We start from the raw sequence: 23637 nt of genomic DNA on the forward strand, positions 1-23637 counted from the left end.
GATGACACATTTTAGCAGTTCTAGCGCTCGAGGGATTTGATGCCTGTTGGTTGTTCCACCACTTTGATCCACAGGGAAATATCCCAAAACGACTACATTTGATTAATATGACATTTTTTACAGGCATTCATGGTCCCCAGGAGATGAGTTTCAATGACTTTGGTGACCTCCCACTGAATTTTTCTATATTGCCACCATCAGGTCACAAACATTTGTTCTCAATAAGCTAAGTACTTTCATTCACAGTATGATAAAAAAAAAACACAATAAATTATATTTAATCCTGCATGGTGGGAACCATCATGGTAACGAGTGTCATTTATGTGTCTCGATTGATTTGTTCGATCTGTTTTTTTCGACAAGGGAACAGTGCAGAAGTTTAGTTAGCAACACAAATATTGTATTTGACACTGCCAAGGGGGCCGTGTTGCGGTGAAGATGCAGACACTTCTCTTATTTAACACATCCAGGATGATGAAACATTCAATAAAGCTCCAGCAAGACTCTAAAACTGATGAAAACACACTGACACGTTTTGATTCAGCATTGCCGACACAACAGACGTTAAAGCCGCGTACTTGAATGTAATTTCTATCACTTCCTTGTGTCAGATTATGCGGCTGAAAGGTTGAAAATGTCTTTCACTGTGGCTGACTGTTCAAGTGCACATTAACTTTTATACCCTTTTTAAGAAGATGAAGATGTATTGAATAATGGAACTTCACAGAATGGCAGGTTCAGGCTACAAATAGTAAAATGAGACGCAATTAAATGTAAAAGTGCGATTGATTGTGATGAAAGTTTTGATTTGAGCAGAAAGGCTGTTAGATGTTTCTTATCTAACAGGATTTAGGCCTGTGGGTTCATGGCTGTGAGTCCGCTTTCCTCCATTACAGCCCCACACTTTGACCTTCTTCCTAATTAGAATCAGATATCCGGCTGTAATGTGTGTAATGAAGCCAGACGGAGTTAAGGCACTGGAAAGACGGCTGCTGTTAAATGGTGCTTACAGAAAGGTACTGTAAGGCATGTGAGCTGGTGCATGATGGGACGCCATGCGCTTGGATGGCGTCGGTAACGAAAATCAAATCATGTAGAGGGAACATTGGCTTCTGAGAGCGAGTGAGTACAGGACAAATGTTGTATATGCATCAGTTTAGTGGAAACATCATACATTTGCAATTCATTGAAGGTGTTTCTCATTTCCCAGTTTTCCGCTTGTTTCACAAAGTCTCCCACTGTTCTTTCTAGCACTGTTTTCTTTCTTTCTTTCCACTCTCCCTGGCTCTCTTCTGCTCTTCTATTGCTGAGTCTCAACTCTTCGGGGATTCACACAGAGAAATCAATTTTGCTTGGCCTCTTTGCCTTTGGAAGGGAACATAGGCATATATAAATATTCACATGCGGCTATTTCAGATCCTCAGCTTAGGGACTGAACTAGTGGATGAGCTGTTCTTCTGTTTGATCATGGAGCCTGTATACATGTGTCTCTATGGATACGTTCTCTCCTTCCTTACTACTTTGTTTTCTATCCTAAAATGCTTCTCACATTCCTCTTATCGTCCTTAAGAGCATATCTATTGATTTTACTTTATTTAGCTTCCTACTGTACCTCTTTCCCATCTAGACTTTCTTGCTTTCCATATTTTGTCTTCCTTGTTTCTTCCCTCATACTTTCACCCATTCTCACGTATTATCCTCTTTGTCTTTCGTCATAGCGTTCACTCTTCATGCTTTCTGCAATATTTGTTGTTTTATCGCTTTGCCCCTCTTCTTCCTTTCCTCCATCTTTACCTTTATTTTTGTATCTTTATTGTTGCTTTCTATTTAAACGTGTGATTATTTCTTTCATCCTCCTTTTTTCAATATTAGTTTCGACCCTCTTTCCATTACTTGAAAACCTCACCGGCCATTCTTTATTGTTCTTACATACACATGATATATTTAGTAGTTCCTCCATAATTAATGTTCCTTTACCCATGTTGCTTCTTTTTTAGAAACAGATTCATATTTCATATTCTCCCTGAACTCTATGAAATGGACTCAGTGACAGCCGCTGCTCCTCATCACATGTAGAGTTTCTACATGGGCCAACACACGCGTGATCCAGGCTTAGTTTGGGACACATGTAGTTATTGACTGAACACAAGTCAGCGTTGATGCCGCAGCCACCCATATTATTCCTGTTTCCTCTCCCCTGGCTGCTGGTCTGTTTGGTGCTGATAACTACTTCATGGATTTCTTCCGCAGATATCTCCACCCCTCTGCCTTTAGATCCTTGTGCTTTTCTCTCCCTCTCTCTCCCCCAATTGTCAGCTTTGTTTTACAAACGGAGTAGTGATACTGTCTCTCAGAGGCACACCTCCCATGCCCTGGCCGGCTGTCAGGCTGGATCTGCCGTGACAGTGGGTACACCGGTGGACACGCACATATAATACACAAACACACATAGACGTAGAACTATGCAGTGCCGCGGGCAAACCCAAAATGTGAGCAAAAGGTAGACGTGCCAGCGCTCCATTTGACCTCACCTTGACCTGACAGAAGACACCTCCCTCAAATCCTCACCCTGTGCTAATGCTGTTCGACAGGTGTGTGTATTTGTGAGGTTGTGTGTGTGCTTGTGCTTACAGTCATTCTGATGCATATTTTATGGGAGGCTGCTGAATGTATGAGTGAAACTAGGGCATGATGGTTCAATGTGGCTGTGTTTCTCTCCCTGCAGTCGATGAATGTGCATACTTATTCCATTACCTTTTCTTTTTTTTAACTTTCTAACCATTTATCTTTCCTTTTCATTGCCTTATCATTCAGCCTCAGGGCTCGTTTTGAAGGTGTGTCTTAGACACATTCACGCACGGATACGCACACAGATGTGCATATGCACTTACAAAAGAAAGGTGAACAAAAAACAGACCACATCAACCATTTGAGGACACTTTCTGTTTAATGTTATTTATAAACAGCTTTTGAGTCTGGCATTGTTTGATAACCACATACAAAACATTTGGGTTGCACAAAGGAAGAAAGGAGAGGAAGAATAAGGAGGAGTGGGGGAAGGAGGGAGCAATGAGGGTGGAAGAAAAAAAGCATATGCGAGAGAGGGAGGAGGAGAGGATGAGGAAGGGAGAAAAGAAAAGAGGAGGCGCAGGAAGGGGACAGTGCAGCTTACCGTTTATCTTGAATGAGTCAGCAGAATAAAAGACAGAACTGAAAAAAATATATGATATTAATCGTATTAAATAAAAAAAGTCCCAGCCCTTGGCTCCCTGTTTATTTTTTTAGGGAAGTACCGAGACAAAACAGAGAATTTCTCTCTTTCTTTTTTTTTTGTTGTACTTTCTTTGTTGGTTTTTTTACAAAAAAAATCCTCACAGGAATAAACAGACACAATTTACATCACCTCTGGGTTCACAGCAGCACAAACAAGTTTACCAGAAGGGGGTCTCTAATCCTACATGTCAGGGGAATGACACCAGTGACAGGCCTCTGTCTGTCCCCAACATCTAGATAGATAGACATTAAAAGGCAGGGCTCAGCAGGAAACACACAAGCATGATGTGGCCCCTGCTCTCTGATTCCCATCCTAACACTTTAAAGTTGCCCGCAAACTCTATTCACACTATTCATTTCTTGTGCTTTTTGTCAGCATGTCATGATGTTAGCTTTTTATAGCTAGGTCAATCTTTGCATACATGCATCCTTCTTAAAATAGAACATTTCAATGCTAAAGGAAATATAGACTTTTAGCATTACTGGCTAGTTAAGTATACCCGGAGGCCCGTGTGGTTCTGTACAGGTTGACCTCATTGGAGTTGTGCATTTGAGACTTTGGGTGAGTGACTCTGAAGTAGTTCTAGAGGTCTAAAGTCAAACCTGTGGTACTCTGCTGTGGGATTTGAAAGCCCCGGACTGATAGGGGTTAGATGTGTGTGACAGGCAGGCCGTGAAGGTGACCGGGCTTTGTTAGGTTTGTTTGTGTGCTTGAACCGCTCCATGTCCCATAGTCCTCTCTGTCCTTGTTATTTCCTGAAGAAGAATCCCAAGACACAAAAAGTTCCCACTTTGCCGGACGTAGCAGCATAAATATCCAACTCTCCAATCAGGGTTTACAGATCCTCAAGTCCGTCTGTTTTGGAGCACCCTGAACACATCACAAGGACAAGACCAGGGAATGCAGTAGAGGTTTGTCTGTCCCTTTGCACTGCGGGAACTTCACAGATTATCAACTGCTTTTGTTTTCCAGTAAAAGCAGTTGTTTAGACCGTTGCAGGAGATATTGTGTTGGTTATCAGTGACTCCTTCCTGATGGCTTTTTTTTCTAGCAATCAAAACCCTCCTGTGTTCATTTGGATTGAATCATCACTACTTCAAATATATATATTTTGTTTCCCAATAATTCTCCACAGAATTACAGAGGAAAGTACATCATTTTTTGTGAGCCAGGCCCTGTCTTCAGATTTTCCTTGGCCTGCATGTCTTGACCCTTCAGGCTCGATGAAGCATCTGTTTCATTGCCGTTAGGTCGAAGAGTGAACAAAACCATCCTCTCCCTCCATGGTTGGTCCACGTTGGCCTCTGGCTGTAATTAGACACTCTTATCTAGTGTCGTTCTACCCGCATGGCTTTAGAATTTTCTTTTTTTCTTAGTAGACACACTCGTACAAACAGTGACAAAGACTTTCATTCACTCATTTACACTGACTTTGATGGCTCTTATAATGAAATGTTGGTTCTGAATGGCTTTTAAGTTCATGGGTTGGATGATCAACAAATAGGATTAGATTGAAGAAATATCAGTTGAATAGACTGTTCACAGCTCCAGTGTTAGTTCAGACAAATAGGCAAGGATACATTAGTGCGTCAATATGTTTCAGGTTCACCTTCCTGTGAGACATGCAAATAAAACCCTTTTTATGAGATATTTTGTGAATGTATTTATTAATGCATCTAAGATGACACATTGTTAATGCCACTTGTGTCTGTAGCATTTAGTTTCTGGATCTGAAGGTGCTGTTGAGTGAGCAGTGTGACAGTTATTAATGACGGTCTTTGTCTCAGCATGAGTGAGAGACGGAGGGTGCATTTTGTGTCAAGAGGGCTAAACAGAGACTGAGCCGTGAACTATTCTGATCCTTCTTGTGCGTTCTTCTCGCTGTTACTTGAATTAATCATTGGCTTGTTATCTAATGCGTCTGTACAGTTTTCACAAGTTTATGAATTCAGTAAAGCCATTAATGCCACGGAGACAAATGTAAAGTTTTCCTGATGTTTCTCTTGGTGACATCATCAAAGAAATGGGCTGAATTGTTTTCCCTGACTTCCATGTTTTGATTATGACTTGTAAAGATGACTGCCTAAATACCACAGGGATACTTCGACAGTAGATATTTGATTATGTTATGTACACACACAGTAATGCACACATGCCTCAGTTAAAGAGCCAGGGCAGGGTGGTTCAGGAGAATGAATCATAACTCTGCATCACCAGCACAAAAGTGTCCATTTCCTGTCTCAGCGTAGGATGACGGGGATGAGTGACAGCAACAGAGCTGATGGTAAACAGAAAATGTAATCTGCAAAGTGTGACCCTGCTTTATTATTGGCTCTCATGACCCCACTTGGTGGGCCGATGGAAGTTCTGGGGATGCACTTGTTCTTCCTCCTTCCATTTCCAGACAGGTCATATTTACCATCGTCTGGAGTATAGTCTTTCTCACCCCCCTCCCGTAGTACCTGCACCTCATTGAGCCCCCCTTTTGCCTTGCGGCCCCGGCGGGTACAGTTTCTGCGGCTTCCCTTAGGTGGGCGCGGCAGTGAGGAGGGGGTAGGTAAGCTGTACTGATCCCCATGGGGCAGGTATGGCCGCTGGTGGGGGTTGTGATGGTTTCTGTGGCGATTCAGGTGGTTCAAAGAGTCTCCGTTCTCCATATCTCTGCCCGGCCCACCCTGTGCGTGACCCTCGGTGGACAGACAACTGGGCAGCTCCTCTTTCTTCAGCGTTTTCAGGTCCTTATCCACCAGCTCTGGTGGTGAAACGCACATCAGAGAGGAGGTGGAGCCTCTGAACCTCCGCAGCCAATCCCAGAGTGACAGCGCCTTGCAGTCACACTCCCAGGGGTTGTCGTTGAGTCGAAGGTACTCCAGCGCCGGCAGGAGAGTCAGGCTGGATCCGGAGAGCTCGGTTAGAGAGTTGTTGAACAGGTAGAGGGTGGTGAGGCGCCGCAGGTCATGGAAAGCCTGGTGGTCGACCCACTGGATTCGGTTCTGGTGGAGAAGCAGGCGGTCTAAAACCCCCAGACCACGGAAAGTGTTCTGACGAAGGCTCCACAGTTTATTGCCATGCAGGAAGAGATGGCTGAGGTTCAGGAGGTCGATGAACAGATCGTCCTCCAGGAACTCCAGCTGGTTGTCCTGCAAGGATGTAGGGGAAGAATACAAGTTAAAAACAAAGGTTTAAAAGGGGCGCAGTGCAGTGAACATCACTTTGATTATTTCATGTTTACATTAATTTGCTGTCTTGTGATATGTTATTTAAAAAACGTTATGATCACTTTCACTAATTTCCGCAGTAGAATGCCCTTGTACAGCTTTAAGCTTGATTATGGCATCACATAGGAAATCAATAATATCACAATATTAAATGCATACATTAGATAATGTTAGATGATGTTATCCTGAATGCACATAATACATAAACAAAGCATAGGATTAAAAACCTTTTTAAAAAAAAAAAAATTAAATGCAGAACGGTCGCATAGTTGACTAAATGTATGTGTTGTATAGGCTTCTAGCTAAATAGCTAAATAAAACTGTGTATGAGGGGTCAGGAAGGTTTCCTGTCAAGGATTCTGAGGAATTGGGCCAGTTGCCAATAATCATGGTTGATGTTCCCCTCACCACTATCTATGGTTTTCTGTAAATCTGAGAAGTGGTAATACAGTAGATGATGTAGGGATGATGCCGTTTAAGCTGTAACCTTAACCCCACTGAGCGTCATTGTCAATTTATATAACCATTAGCTATATGGATATGAGATCCTTAAGTATATCTGTATAATGCAAACTTTTCTCCTCAAAGCCATGTAAATAAAATCATTTCTAAATGTCTATTTTAATTTATGTATTGTTTTCCAACAGTGGTTGATCACAAAAGCTATCCTGTGGGGTTACTTTAGTACGAGGGCTGCGTTCTCTGTCCAATTAAAATAAATGTAATCAGAAAAGGCATTAAGTGCTGAGCCAGGCTGATGGATGGATTAAACCATAATGCGCTTGCGGTGGCAGATGCAATGTACAGTAGAGATAAAATGTTATCCGTGTACCTGTAGGTAGAGATATTGGAGATTAGTGAGGCCTGCAAAGATCCCTGGAGGCAGCGTAATCAGGCCGCAGTGGTACAGGTGCAGGGCGTGGAGCCGGCCCAGGCCCAGGAAGGTGTCCGAGGCCACGGCCTGCAGGTGCCGGTTGTCCCCCAGGTCCACCTCCTCCAGGCGGTCGAAGCCGTGGAAGGTGGAGGGCTGTATGTAGGAGATGTTGTTGGAGTAAAGCCACAACATGGTGGTGGTGGGCGAGAAGTGGCCGCGGAGCAGCCGCTGGATCTTGTTGTTTTGCAGGAAGACTCGCTCGCTCTGGGCCGGGATGCCCTCAGGCACAGCATGGAAGTTGTGGGCCTGGCAGGAGACCGTGCTAGGTGAGGTGTAGCAGATGCAGTGACGAGGGCAAGGCAGAGAGAGATCCAGGCCACACAGCACCAACAGTAACTCCACCCCGCCATAACCTGAGAGAAGCAAAGAGATGAAGGGGAAGAGAGCGTGAGAGAAGGACAAGCAGAGTTAATTGAATTCATACAGCAGAGCTCCTGTTATCAGACACATCTTAAATGAAACACTCATTGCTCTCAGTTTACAAGGACAACAATAGGCATGGTTCAGTGAAGACAAATTACAACAACGACACAAATCTCACACACACACACATTCAGTATTGTTTTATTACTCAATTTTTCTTACTGTTTACTCTGTACCTTAACCTTGCCTATCCTTCGCTTTATCTTCATCTCAACTCAAATAAAGACCACCATGATGTTTTACAAAAACCTTGAAAAATCCCGAATACCAAGCGTCCCCTTCAACACCACACACAGATTTGTAAGATCACTAAAAACAACAAAGGAGCAGTGTGTGTGGGTCTTTGTTTTTGTTTCAACTGTGCGGGAGTATGATTGTCACATTTCTATTCATGAGTTCCTTGGACCAATCTTGATGCACACACACACACACACACACACACACACACACACACACACACACACACACACACAGCATCCTATCTACCGCTACACAGTGTTATATCCTTTGGTTATCCTCTAAAGGCGACAGAAAATCGATGTTTCTCCTGCTTACAAGTGAACACGCATCTCACCTGTAATACATTCACACAATAAGGGAAAGAGAGAGAGGGAGGTGCAGGATGAGGCGGGAATCATCTGCAGCATGCCTGTGAAGTGGATATTACTTTTAGTTTTTTGATCCCTCTCATCTCACTTGTATCTTTTATTAGATTGTTTTCCCCCCCTCGTTGGATCACTCCAGTGTTTATTATACGGCCAGAGGGGTCAAAAAAACAAAAGAGGGTGGAGGCATGCTGATCCAGGGAGCAACTTCTAGACGGAGAGAGTGACAATTCAATATGATGTGTGTGTGTGTGTGTGTGTGTGTGTGTGTGTGTGTGTGTGTGTGTGTGTGTGTGTGTGTGTGTGTGTGTGTGTGTGTGTGTGTGTGTGTGTGTGTGTGTGTGTGTGTGTGTGTGTGTGGCAGGGACAGATGTGATGGACAGATGTCAGTTTGTGCAGGACACCGCCGCTCCGCTCCGTAAAGAACAACATGTTCTGAAATGTCAGCAGAGGACGGAGCAGTATTACCGGTGTAGTCCACTTGTGTCTGTATGGCTCTGTACATTTGTGCAGCCACGTACACACCGGTGCGTACTGTATGTGTTTGTCTCCTCGTGTGTGTGGCATTTATCTGGAACATATGAGAGCAGTGTCTGTTGTTTGACAAGGCTGACCTTTTCATCAAAAACACAGCTCCCGTCGTGATTGCCCATCTTCTGTCCTGTTGTACCAACAGCAAATCAATAGTGCACTCTACGTAAATACTGTATGAATGGATGAATATTTAACATTTATAAATATGGATGGTTTAGCAGCAAGTACTTCATTATTTGTGGATTTTAGCATGTTTTTACTTATTTAATCATGAAAAATCCTCATCACTTATCATCTTTTTATGAAGCAACTTTGTTTATGACGTGTGACGAAAACAATACATCCTTTTCTCATCACTTATTCAAACCTTGATTGCAACCTTTAATTATATTAGACTTGGTAATCGGTAGATGTAAGGTGGATTTGTGTTTATCCGTTTGCCTTTTTAAATATCTATTAAAGTATTTGTTCCTTTTGTACAGCTATGGTTGTAGACTTTCTGTCCACCTTCTACACCTGCATACATTGATCGAATAATACACAAACCTACAATAAACAAAGTTAAAGATGAATTTAACTGAAAGCACTTTCGATTTTACTATTGCGATAATATCCTTTTTGTTCATCTTTTGTGTGATATCTGATTCAGAAACACCTCTTATCTACTGTGTGGTTGGAGGAAGGTTGAATAATAAACATTAAACCCTGATAAATTCACATTTATTATTGATGCTTATGCTGAAGGCTCTTTATGTACGTGTATTATTGTATATGCGCTCGTGTCTCACTCCCTCCTCTTTAACTGTTATCTGTTTCACACTGATGCTTCTCCCAGCTTTGATTGGTCTAATGGTTATAAGCTGGCTGTAACATACTGTACAACATGTAATCAGTCCCTCAGGTAATCAAAATTATTTTTATCTCCGTTTTTTTCCTGCCCCTTCTCTACTCCTCTGCTTTATCTGAGCCATCTTTGTTGCCCTTTTGCTTCATGCTCCTCTGCCTCCTTCCTCCACATCTCTATCTTCCTGTGCTGCTCAGCCCCGCCTAATGTATCCGTTAATTAGCTAAAAGGCTGCCGTTTGCTTCTCTGTATGTGAGTGTGTGGACATGTGTACATTTCTGTATCTGTGACTTTGTGTTCTTTCTTGTTTGAGAATCACTTTTTCTTAAAGTATCTTGTATTAACCTTTTTGTCTCCATTTTTATGATATTGAGCTTTTAGATTTTATTGTCAAAATTGTGACATTCGCCACTCGTGCATATATTTTACTTAAAATATAAGCTTGACTTAGACTAGGGTTTCATAGATTAGACTTATGCAATTTTCTTTGCTTAAGCCTCAACTGCTTTACAAAGTACAATTTAGATTTTCTCAGCTGTTAGTGTAAGTTTAAATTTAGTAAACGCACCAAGGGGGTGTCCCCACTGGCACCATTATCTTTTTGTACATTCAAATTGTCTTCAGTCTGGCTGACACATACATCTAATAGTGCTTCCAGCGTTAGTTAGCATTTCCAATTGCTTTGCCGTTGCCTTTTGTTTACCCCTGCAGTCTCTCCATTTTTTTCTTTTTTATTATTTTCATCATCATTGCTTCTTATCTGATTTTCTTCTCCCTCCGCATTGCCTCTTAGATTTTTTGCAATTATATCCTCCATTTTTTTGTTTTGCTTTCCATAGTGCATTATAGTGGGTACTCTGAATAATTATGCGTGTTTACATTTGAACCCTTTTGATGGAAATGTTCACATATGTGGGTGTTTAGATGGCTGTAGGGATGGAAGTGATGACAGAATTGTACTGACTGCCATATGGATGTGACATGGGGGCAGCAAATCTCTCACCATCATCCAGTCACTCAAACATTTTATTCATCTATTGCCTAGTTACAAGGAAATCATCTGGATTGACTTGGAGGTCTGCTTTTGATAGCAAGGCGGAAAATGAGAAATTAGGTTTAAAGTTCATGGTGTGCATATTATAAGTAGCAAAACGGAAGTGTATATATGTTGTATTTCTCTCTACAACAGTTAGGATTCACCTCCAATTCTGTGCTGAAATCTGATTTCAGCCCTGCTGCACTGGCGCAGTCTGCAATACTTGAATAGACAACTAATTGCAGATCAGCAATTAGCTTGAGGCGTTAAGCTGGCGTTAAGCCAAGATGTAGATCTGTAGGTTACATAAAAATCACCCGTAGTTCTTCATAACGCATTTCCCCGAGTACTCCGGTAAATAGGGAAATGAATCAGGAGGAGTTGCTATAAAAGTGATTTGTGCCTGCCGTAAATCTCTGGTGAAGGGGAGTAATGTTTCAAAGCTCATTTGATACCTAATACCTTCTTAAGATTGAAATATTTTACAGGATTTTGTCAGGCATGGCTCTCAGAACAAAGATTAAGAGAAGTATGTGGGCTGCAGCTGAATTGTCTTAGGTGCTTAACCATTTGCAAATGTGATTACTCGAACAGGGGAAGAGCGAAAAAGGCAGCAATCAAACAAAAGTAAACACTGTCTAAGCTCATATTTATATGAGATACCTGAACAATAACCCCAGACATTCACAGTAAACTCAGTCACGTTGCAGTTACATAATATTACATGTGATATTAAGATTCAAACCTGTTAGCTCTTACATTTTGCTGTTACAAGTGAAAAGTCTGCTGGGAATCGGTGCTATTGTTAAAAAGCTGGGTTAAAGCTTTGACTTTTTGAGCAAAATACAAATTTAATAGCAATATTGGTCCTTCCAAATGTTATCCTATATGAAAAACACATCAGTAGAATACTTTTAGTTTATAATACCTTAAAGCGTGAAAAATATTTCCTGTATGGACACTGTAGGGGTGTCACCTTAACCATGTATCTAACACACTTCATGGCATGTTGCGTAATATTTACTTTAGAAAGTGATACTGTCTTTTACGCCACACAGCCGAAGGTGGTTCGCTGATCGTATTCCAGCTTGATTGGATCATAATTAAACTGCTGTCGATGTCCTTTTGTCCTCCGGGGCTGGTATGCAAACGCAGCTTCCTCCTTATACCAGTAATTGTCCATTTCAGCAAGTGATGCCTTTTTAATCACAACTCTCCCTTTCATTTTCTCCTTCTCTCTCTGCCTCTGCATTTGTTCCCTGCTGGTTGTTTGTCTGAATTCTAATCTTAGCCTCTGGTTAGATATTTGTCGAAAGCTTCATCAAGCACAGCCAGGGTTCAATTACAATAGCCATCTCCCTCCTCTGTCTTCCTCGTATCACTCCACACCAGTCGTAAAGTGAACACAAACATACACATACACGGAGGAAATACAAATAAACCCCACTTAAGCACACACCCATTCTGCTTGTCATGCCATCATCACCGAATTGCCTCAACTGCAACTTGGCATCTGGGGGAGACACCTGCCACTCATTCTGGCAAACACAGGGAGAAGGTAACAGAGCAGGGAATGTGAGAGGGGGAGGGAAAAGGAGAGGAGGGGATCCAGAGAGGGGAGGAATGGGCAATATCTTATTTAAAGGGAATGAGGAGCTCCTAAAACATGAAAGCCAAGACTAGGCATGAGAGGCACAGCATGGCGTTGTGGGAGGAAGTGAGCACAGCGAGTGAGACTGAGCTAAAAGAGGAAGATGGGGATGACAGGGATCTACTGCGAAGCGTAGACCATTATATAGTTAGCTGTGGAAATGTCTGTCTGTCTGCACGGAACACAACTGTGACGTCTAAGAATCGCTAACTAATTCTATGACCTTCTGTGACGCGAATCAGATAAACAATCGCAAACTGGTTAACCCAAATGAATACTCAACTTGCAGAAAAACTCACAGTCACACTGAAACACTCTCTTGCGCACCCAGGTGCGCACACACATGCACGCAGGCACACACCCACATACAGAGACAGATAATCAAAACAAATTAAACAGCAGTGGAAGGATTAAACCACAAAAAAGCTGGTGAAAAACTGAGTAAGAAAGGAGAAAACACAAAAGTGGAATTTTACAAAAATGAGGCGGAAGAGAGAAGGCGGTTTGGGAGGGACGACGGCTAGCTCAGACACTCCATAGATGCGGCTGCTCTCTTGTTGGTGCTTGATTTAGCTTAGCATAATCCCAAAGATCATTTAGCGTTGCTCATTGGAATGGTGATAAATCTCTGGCTGAGTTAATGAGAGATTTAAACGGCGTCATTGCCTCAAAGACACAGCTGAAATATCTGTGCACTATATAATCCTCCCCTCTCATGTAATATAGTACATAACCATTACATCCATCTTCATATTGCAGACAAATCAGGTCAATATTGCCGGCTCCGCACCATTGATCCTCTGTGGCCAAGGAATTACTATTTTGTAGCCTTGTAGGTTTATTTTATTTAAAGCCCTACTTTTAAGACCCAAAAACTAGAACAATTCAAATCAAGCTGACAGAAAACTCCCAGGCCGAGTACGGGTAACATCTTTAAAGTTGGGGTAAAGATGCAATCAAGACAGAATACGAAAGCCCCAATAAGAATATATTCATCCCAAGTCATTAATAGTCTTTTAAATGTAATCTTGTCATTAGTGCACATGCACCTTTAGTCTTTTTTGATTTTGTATACTAATAGGAAACTGCAGACTCTTTAACCTCAGTATCCCCATCACAGTGGTGTCAGCCTTTAAGCAGCAGTGAAGCAACGTGCTAAAAGTTGAAAGAAAAGTCGATGTTCATTATCATGAAGCACCCTAAGTGGTCCCAGTGCACCCAAATCTGAGCGGACTTGCTTAAAAAGCTGTTTTTTTAAAGGTATCTAGGAATCATACAATTAGCTCCAGCCCTGTTTAGTCTATTCTTCCCGCCTGGTCTTGTTCTCTTTTCCAGTGAAGCTTTCCGACATCTGTTCAGCACTCAACATACTGGCCCAGTAAAAATAAATGTTAAGGGCGGAGGCAGATGCCCGCACTTTTGAGCGACCAAGAGAGAAAATGCAAAAATAACCTCTACCCTCTTTGCATGCAGTAATTGGGTCATTTGGAAGGCTAAGTTTATCTCAACACTAATCAAGCTCTAATTATACTCAGAAAAACTTTGCCCACCCCTCCCTCCCTCCCATATACACACACTCTGCACATGAATAATCAGATGATGCAGGTCACAGCTTTCCCTATTTAACTCCTGCCTATTAGCGGAGGAAAGATGTGAGCGAGAGTACAGTTGTGCTGCCTGCTGCGCTCTGTTTCGTCCTGCCTCACTGAAACCACGCTGACAAACACAGGCCGACAGGGTGACATGTGTCAATGGGAAACAGGGGCGATGTTCTGACTTCAATGAGGAGGTGCGGCACCTCCTCCTCAGACATGAAACCCGAATGCATTCAGGCACACCAGGACACAGGAAGCTGAGACCCACACAATCCTTGCTTGGCACAGAAACAGAATGTACACAAATATTTTTATCATGAAATAACTCAAAAAATGTTTATTACGAAAATGAAGGGGAAAATATTCGATCTAAGAATACGAGAACTGCATTTAACTGCTTATTTCTGAAATACTAAGAGGTTGATGATGATTAGATGCTAATTTGTGCCACTTTTCTCTCACTTTGCATTCCTAGACATATTATCTGAGTCTTGAGATATTCATATTAAAAGTGAACCTTGTTTTTTGTAAAATAAATAATGTGATTAGAGTCCTCATAAAACAATAAACACTACTTACCCAATACTTTGGGTGCGTGGTAACATAACAATCTATAAAATCTGAAAGTTATTTCTTTGAAGTCACCCATAGGTTTCTGAGAAGTCGTTGTGAAGCTCAAAGTGTGGAGCCTCGGCCATGTTAGCAGTAACACCGTTACATCGACCCAAGACAGCACCCACCTGTGACTCAAAGGGGCTAAACCCCTGAGAGTGCTTCACTTTAACTGCTAATGTAATTGAAATGAGCTATAACATTTTTTGTTCCTTCGTAAAGTTGGGCATTTTAACATAGGGGTCTATGGAGATTGATCCTATTTGCTGCCATAAAATGACCTGCATTTCCGCAAAGGCTTCAGTGCTGCTCGGTAGGGGAACACAGTCTGTGTGTAAGTATTTTGTGGATAACAATGAGCATACTGAAAATGATGAAAAAGTACACTATTCCAAACAATAGCACACATGTTTTCAAGCATAATTGCAGATGCAAGGTGACTGACACACACACACACACACACACACACACACACACACACACACACACACACACCCCCCAATTGGAGCTAATTCACAGGGATGTTACAGCTGACTGAACCTGATCTGGCAGAAGGCATCTGTGTCTGCCGAGATGGTGTGTATGAGTGTCAGTTTTAACATCTGTGGAGTGTGTGAACTTGCGTGCACTCACACTCTCTCCACAGCAGATGTAGTCGAGGTGTTGGTTGCCCCCCTGTGTCTTGCGATGACTGGATCTGGAACGTTTTTTTGGCAGAAGCCCTCAGTGGAGAGCGAGGAGAAATGAGCCTGTCCAACCGGCCAATGAGAAGTGCAGCATGGGGTCCGAGTGGGCTCTTCTCTTAATAGCTGTTAGGCCAATTTCCCCAGCATGAGGAAAATATATGTTCCTGTTATTGTGACTACATCATTCCCTGCTCTCTCCTCTACACTGCAGGTATGAATCACCCTTTGTCACCCTCCCCCGCTCTCCTCCCTGTTGTTCGTTTAGTTTCCCATCTGTCTCTATTACAAACACTGCTAAAAGTACATCAGGACTTATTATTGCAAGAATCTTTCAGGGCGATGACTGTCTGCGCTCCCGCACCTTGTTTCCACAGTATTTGTTTTTGAGGCACTCGGAGCGAGAAATTTCCGTCCTGCTCTCGGATTACACTTGTAAATCAAACGCAGAGTGATTTAAGAAAAGAGAGCAGGAAGGAGGCAGAAGGCGAACAAGACGAAGTGTTACAAATCCAAATCTCCAGAATGACAAGTGAAGTGAGCGATCTCAGCACAGTGACATGTCCAAGAGATCATCCGTCAACGGGCTGTTTTGTTGGATCACACGCTGTTGCAGCACACTTGCCTTTGACTGGGCCTTTTACAGGCAGGCATGGGCCATCTTTCAGTCTGATTGGCCGAAACAAGCGGGGGAGATGGGCATCAAGTCCCTCATTAAACAGGCTCCCCATAGAGAATCATTTGAAGGACTGTAGAACTGTCAGAGCTTGATGCGATCAGTTTCGTTCCAAAATGAGTTATCCGGCAGCTGACAAATGTGAAACCTCCAGCAACAAAGAGATGAATGACTTGAAGTCACGACTGCATATACAGTATAGTGTGCTGGAATGAAATTGCCTGATCAACCCCCGTCTATCTAAATCCAGAGTGTCACACTGAAATGTTTCTAATGGCTTACAGCTGACTGCCGTTTTAAGCGTTCTCACCATTAGCCCGATATTAGTGGAGCAAAGTGTTATACTTTCCCCTGTCCGGCACGCTTTTTACTTTTTGACGTTTTTCACACTGTGGCGCTGGAGGGAAATACACTCAGGTGGAATGACAATGAAATAGTGGAGGGAAGACATCCGTCAGGAAATATGAGAAGGGCAGTGAAAGGGAGAGGAGGGATGTGTGACAGGCGAACAGGCGGCGCCACAGCTCTGCTCCATCAGCTAAAGAGAGATGAATGAAGCGAGAAGAACATGTCGGTTAAACTTCCTCAATCAGTCATCAGAGCGGGCTAATCTGAAGGTTGCTGGTTAAACTCCCGCGCCTGTCATAGTGTTTGGCTCCAGTGAAGGTTAGAATCATCTGGAAATATCTCGTCCGGCTCTTCTTCTGTTATCTAATTTGTTGCACTGTATTTCCTCTGTGGCTCCTGCTCTCTTTACCTTTTTTGGTTTTGATCATGAACCTGTTTTGCTCTCCCATTTTCAAGGGCTTGTTTTTCTATTTTTAAATATAAACTCCCCGGGATGTTGATAGGTACACGTCCTGCATCTCTTGACACATTAAAATAACAAAGCATGCAATAAACTCACCATTGATTTGTGTAGCGGATGCACCCTATTTACTCCCTGATAATAGGAGGCTCCAGATTCTATTCAGAGGTGTGTGTTTGTACATTTAATAACACAAGACAACTTTACTGCTTATTTATTTTTTCTGCAGCTACAGCCAACAGCTGATCTTATCAGATTGCGTCCTTTTAAAATGACCTCATTTGAAAACTGTCTTAGTTTCATGCTGGAGAGGTTTTTGACAAATGTTTTGAAAAGACACTTATTATATTTGGGATTTCATGTTTTACATTTTCAGATACTTCTTCAACAAATGAATTATATTAGATCCAACCTCAACATAACCTTAATTTCACTAAAATGCTCACCTGTGGGTCTCAAGGACTCACTACATTGAGAACCTATTAGCATCACTGCACTCCACTGAATATATCTCTCTCTCGCCTGTATGGTTTAAGAGTGGCTTTGAAAAGTTTGCAGCTTCAATGGCAGCTTTTCAGCTTGCCTTCACAGCAGGTACAATGGATTCCAGTGATGACTCAGTCCCAGCATAATAATTTCTCAACACATTCACAGAAGCCTCTGAAACCACTGCTGCAATACAACCGTCTTCTCTTCTCTTGAGCTTCATGCTCTCTGTCCTCACTTTGACATTAAATCTCTGCCTGTGTTTTATTGGTGATCTGAGAGGATAGAAGACGGATACAAAAAAGTCAAAAGACGGCACACTGGCATTATGTATTTGTAAATCTGATATTTCTAAAAATAAAGCAATTTAAGATTCACTCTATAAATACCTTCTGTGGTGCAGTGCAAGAGGGAATAAGAGAAGAGAAGAACAACAGTAGTGCTGTATACATTAGACACTGTTTCTGTAGTATCAATATTGGTTTGCATAAAAAGGTTCTTAATTTAATTCTCTCTAAAATGTACAGTGTAATGCTAAAATCACTCTCTACATCTTAAACACTGGATAGGCCAAATACAATGGAGGGGTACGAATGTGTTGAGCCTAAAATGGCAAAATAGCAAAGTTTGTGACTTGAACGACAATTTAAAAATCTTTATATTTAAGGGAAAGTTTTGTTCTCTGTGTCCCCACCACACACAATCCATTCTAAATGTAGGTATGACTTGAAATACACAAGGGTCAGGATTTGTAATGTTGAGCGTGCCTTTTGATATTCCGTTCCTCATTTCATTTGAACAAGATTAAAGTGGAAAGCTGTTTTTTTGCTTTGTTGAAACATCAAAATGGCTGCAACCCATAAATAATATGGCATGGCATCAGTTTTGATGATTCAGGCTATGTTAAAGATGCATTCAGCCACTATAATTCAATAACTCCATTCCTGTATTTGTCATGTTCCTTGACCTCCACTTCCTGTTTACTTGGTCCTTTTATTTTGTGCTTGAGTGTCTTTTCATCCTAATTTTCTCTGGTTTCCTGCTTCCCTCAGCTTTTTGTACTTTTTCTGTTGATTGCAGTACCTTTCAGTTCATTGCCACTATTTGATTTATAGGGAGTTTAAATGAAAACAACTCACATTGAGGTCTGTGGATTATCCAGTCTAACTGGGACATGTTTCTTTTGGTAACACATGTCACTGTTGAGATTTTCAGATGTCGATTCTCAGTGCTTTGAACATCACAATGTGAAATTCGATTCACCTCTAGTTCCTGGGGACAGTTTCCAGAGTTGGATATATGTAAGCATTGGCATTTCAATCTAAAAACTGCATTGTGACACACCCACAAGGGGGCAAATGAGAACATATTTGGTTTAAACAACTCTTTAAGGTGGAAGGTTTGGTTCATGTCAGGGTCAGATACACGTTCCAATTTATCCCGCAAATTGAACAGGCTAAACTCAAAAATAATTCCTTGAACTTTCTCTTTATTTTTGGCTTCTTTTTATTCCACGAGGAATCTTTTTTCACACGCTCAAGGACAAGCATTATTCGTCAAAATACATCTTGGCAATTCGTGATTTGGAATTGAAACATTTTATTCCAGGCGGAGTGACTCCGCTCTCTCCCCTCACCCGAGGCGAATAAAGACCCACAGTGCAGTGTGTCCCTGACATTTTCCAGCATGGGGGCCACAGCCCTCGTCACAATTCCATTAATGTTTAGATGTTCTTCCTCAAGGCCACACAAACACACCTACAACCACACACACGTTTGAGGACCCATTGGAAAAACACAGAAAACTGAAAATCATTCATTCACAGGCACACTCTTCACTAACACTTGCCGTAACGTGCAAACACACACTTCTTTATACTGCATCTAAATGCCATAAAGCATGCATGAACACACACACTTTTGCTTCCCCAAAGGTGTACTACTTGGATGGTTTCACAAACACACACCACCCCACGGACACACACATTGTACTTCACACAGAAAACCTCACAGAGCAGCTTGGAAATGAATTATGAATGCACATCTTCGACTCCACCCTCCTTCCAGACTCACAAAGTCTGTCCACTCGATCCACCTCCACCTTGGCTATATAATCCTCTCAATTCCTCACCCTCTTTAAACCACCTTTCTCTGACCCCTTTCCCTCCTCAATTCCTTCTCTTCATCATGCTTCTTCCTGCCCGACTCCCAAATTAGTTTTAGTTTCTGAATGAAGGGTGGATCTGAATTCTGATGCTTTCTTTGCAAAGTGGAGCAGTAAAGCATTTTTCCCAAGTTGGGGTAATGTAATGTGTGCACGTGTTTGTGTGTGAGAACAGTATGCACTGTGCTGCTGCACCAAGACGTCAATCAAATCTGAATTTTATGATTGCAAATGAACCAAAACAGCTGTGCATGTAACCGGCTATATTGGCTTTCAAAATGAGTGATCACAGAGAGAGTTGGAAGCGGCGTCATCATATTTGAAAGCATTTGTTTGCTTGTCCAAGCCAATAAGAGAGGCCTGAATCGTTATATTTTAACACGCGTTGATCTGTGTGTGTGCGTTTGCGCGTGTGTTTGCTGGTTGACATTTTCGCTGCAACTAATAGAAGGCTGGTAGAAGACGCCAGTAACACAAGTCTGTGTGTTTGTGTGTCCTCGTACATCTTACAAATAGTACTTTCTAATGCCAGCTTATGGCAGCCCTGAAGAAATCAGACACACACACACACACACACACACACACACACACACACACACACACACACACACACACACACACACACACACACACCACACACAACACACACCACACACACACACACACCACACACACACCCACAACACACATCACAACACACCACACACCACACACATCACACACCACACCACACACACACACACCACACACACACAGTCGTGTTATATTGTTCTGCTATCACGGGTTCGCATGACAGTAAAGAATGCGCTTGCAAAGAGGAAACCATATGCCAGGTACCTCTCCCACGCCGAAGACACACACACACACGGACACAACACTCTCTTCTCAACTCATCCTTCTCTCTCTCTCTTCTTTATCTCTCTGTTTGTCTGTCTCTCCTTTCAATTATAGCCCATATGCTAGAAGGCGCGCGACTCTCCATGTGACCCCTTACTTTGGGAATGAAGATAGATTAAAAAAAACAACGTTTGGGAATTACCCGTAAATGAGCATTTCAAGCTGAGAGTTAAGGCTACACAGCATTCAAATATACACATAATCCCGAAATGACATTTATTAAGCATGCAGCGCTGCTAACTGTATCGCAGGACATTGTATGTGTACAGAAAACAAGATTTCGACGTATGACATGAAGTATATTCATCAGTGTGTGCCTAAATACATAATGCGCACATATAAATGCGCCAGTCAGCATATTAAGTATTTGATTCGTACTTCCCGTGGTGACCTGCTGCATGTTTCAGAACATGTACAGGTATGACAGGCATGAGCTGAGATAAACTGTGTGTGAAAAAATTCTAAGAACCAGAACTTTGTTCTCCTATTCCAACCCAAAGTGTTAGTGTATCACGAATGAGCGTCCCTTTGACGTCTTCATGTGATAACTCCTTTCACGAACATAGCCTTGGCATTTTTGATTCACGTCCCAGTAAAGTGTCTTAGTGATGTTACTGTTAGTGCCTCTATGTATTCCGTGTGTGTGCGAGTGTGTGTTACCTTGAGGGTGCATGGATGGATCTGCTCTGGGCCGCTGGGAAGACAGGAGTCTAACAAGGATGTATGGCGGCTTGGTTTCAACATCCACTGCGGCATTTTTTCTACTACCGTCACACAGTTCCTTCTGCCACTTCTTTCACTTCACCACAGTCTCCGCACAACACACCACACCAACCACAGCAACCACACACACACCCACCACCACACTACTACTACACGTACTACTACTACACTACACCTACGACTACCACACACACACACACACACACACACACACACACACACACACACACACACACACACACACACACACACACACACACACACACACGCTCCAACAACAAACACTCCTTGTGCCATTATGTCCACTATTACAGCATTCTCTCCCCGAGCTGAGAAATCAGAGGCGTGCTTTGAATCCAGAGCCGAGCCCCGCGTCTTAGCGTGTGTAACGGAGGTAAAACCTTTATCAGTGTTCAGCGCGCGGGTCCTATCTCCGCCTTACCTCTGGGTTATTCAGATCCACTTTTGCCCTTTTAAGAAAGGTCTTATTATCATCTCATTCCTTTCTGCTGCTGATTAATTAGCTGATAGTTTGATTTTCATTTAAGAAGGTGAAATGTACAGCATGTAATGTGCAAAATCAGTCTCTAGGTATAGATCTCAAGGCATAGTAATAGTAAGCGGTATGAGGATAAGACGGGTATCGTCAGAAATGGTAAAAGCCGTCTCATTTTAGATTGTACTTTTGCAAAAGAAGCGCACGACCCTGCTTACTTTGTGCTTTGGAGTAGAATTACATTTTTGCCTTAAAACAGGTCATGCTTATTTTTGGAGTATCTGGGTTTCCTACCATTTACATCTTGAAGCACAGCATTTCATTTGGCTTGGTTTATTTTATAACTGAGGTATTTCCAGAAAAGGGAAAACAAACAATCATGATTGACAGGCTATTTATAGTTAAATGAGTGTAATCCCCTTAAGTTCAATCTATTATTTCCAGTGAGTGTGAGAAGGATCTACATTCATTTGCAGTGTTGTGATGCTAACACATGTTTTAGTCCTGAATTGGAACAGCTGTACAATAACACCTCCTCAATTGCAGCATTTTGGCAACTTAGATGGAACCAGATTTTTAAACCATTTTCAAAGCCTCAAAAGATACTATTTTGTCACACATATGTGAATTTTAGTTTGAACCTGGTGCCATTTTTAAGGCAGGAACAACACTTGGCAGTTGATAATGTTTTCAGATTTTCCTCACAGAGTTAACGAGGGAAATTAGAGCGTAGCACGAGCTGTTTAAGTCACTCATGTTTCAGCAGGTTTCTGTGTTAAGACAGGTCTGACAGCACAGAGACGTTGCACTCATTTAGTCCACTGTGTTTCCATCACAGCACGTACTGATTTAGAAAAGTCTAACAAGAGCTTGAGCTTTTTAAGTAATGTCAAAGTTGAGTAAAGCTCATTTCCTGATTCCCTGTTTATTACAGATAAGCTGTTTTGTGAGCGATCATATCCCCAAACATAATTTGAATACCATCATGTAAATAGAAAACTAAACTGCAACACTGACGGCAAATTGGATAGAGTAATAAGTAACAAACAATGTTAAAAAATGCAGCTTTGCCTGTAATTATTATTGCATGAAGATAACAAATGGTAATGTTTGACCCCCTTGGCAGAATTATAAGCTCAAATAAATGAAAACGTATAAATACAATGTGCTGAAGCTATTGGGATTCTGGTTAATTGATTATATATTAGACTAGTTTCATCCACGGCTATCTAAAGGCTTTTTTCATAGTATGTACAGAACAGTTCGTTTCACAGAATGCAGTCCACAGGTAATACACACTAGAGCAGGGGTGTTAAACTCAATTTCATCTCGGGCCACATTAACATTATGGTTGCACTCAAAGGGCCGGTTGTAACTTTAAGACTATATACACATATAAATATTCAATATATATGAAATAACGTATTATATTACATCATTGCCTCTGCATTGGATTATTTTCGGATAGGGTAATAACTTCATAATTAACTACGTCTGAAAGCAGAAGTCTGGCAAATAATTGCAAGCTGAATAAGAGACATTTGGGGAAAAAAGTAACATTTTGAGAAAAGGTAATAAAATTCTAAGAAAAAGTCATATTTGAAGAAAAAAAGGCATATTTGAGATGCATTGTGGGACATGTAGTTTATGGGTGCTTCTGTAAATCGGTATGTAACCGTATAATAAACATTATATTCTTTGCAAGCTCTTGTGGGGCCGCATAAAATGAAGTCGCGGGCCGGATCTGGCCCCCGGGCCTTGAGTTTGACACCCCTGGTTTAGACTCTCTTAACCTCGTCATTCACCTTCTTATTTGAACAATTTTCATTTTGTGTTTGCGCTTCTATTCACTATTTGTCCGTGTATTCTGTTGGAAGAGGCATCTGTATGTGTGTCCTCTGCTCTTTCCAACCTCAATCGCCTTTCAGTACATTTCCTCCTGTCCCCATTGTTCTAATTCTCGGATGCACTTGATGAAC

General features: G+C 41.9%; 1 protein-coding gene across 1 annotated transcript in view; it reads right to left on the bottom strand.

The window, feature by feature from the left end:
* Window positions 1-2935: 2935 nt before the first annotated feature.
* The window catches only part of rtn4rl1a (reticulon 4 receptor-like 1a), a 202686-nt gene continuing 181984 nt past the window's right edge, over window positions 2936-23637 (bottom strand). Inside the window, exons 2-3 of the mRNA XM_010778155.1 lie at window positions 7325-7779; window positions 2936-6414 (exon numbers count right to left, since the gene is read on the bottom strand). Of these exons, the coding sequence (XP_010776457.1) occupies window positions 5515-6414; window positions 7325-7779 (1355 nt within the window). The 3' untranslated portion in view covers window positions 2936-5514. The remainder of the gene's footprint in view (window positions 6415-7324; window positions 7780-23637) is intronic.

Source organism: Notothenia coriiceps, unplaced genomic scaffold, assembly GCF_000735185.1.
Source record: "Notothenia coriiceps isolate Sejong01 unplaced genomic scaffold, NC01 NC01_scaffold00018999, whole genome shotgun sequence".
NCBI lineage: Eukaryota > Metazoa > Chordata > Actinopteri > Perciformes > Nototheniidae > Notothenia > Notothenia coriiceps.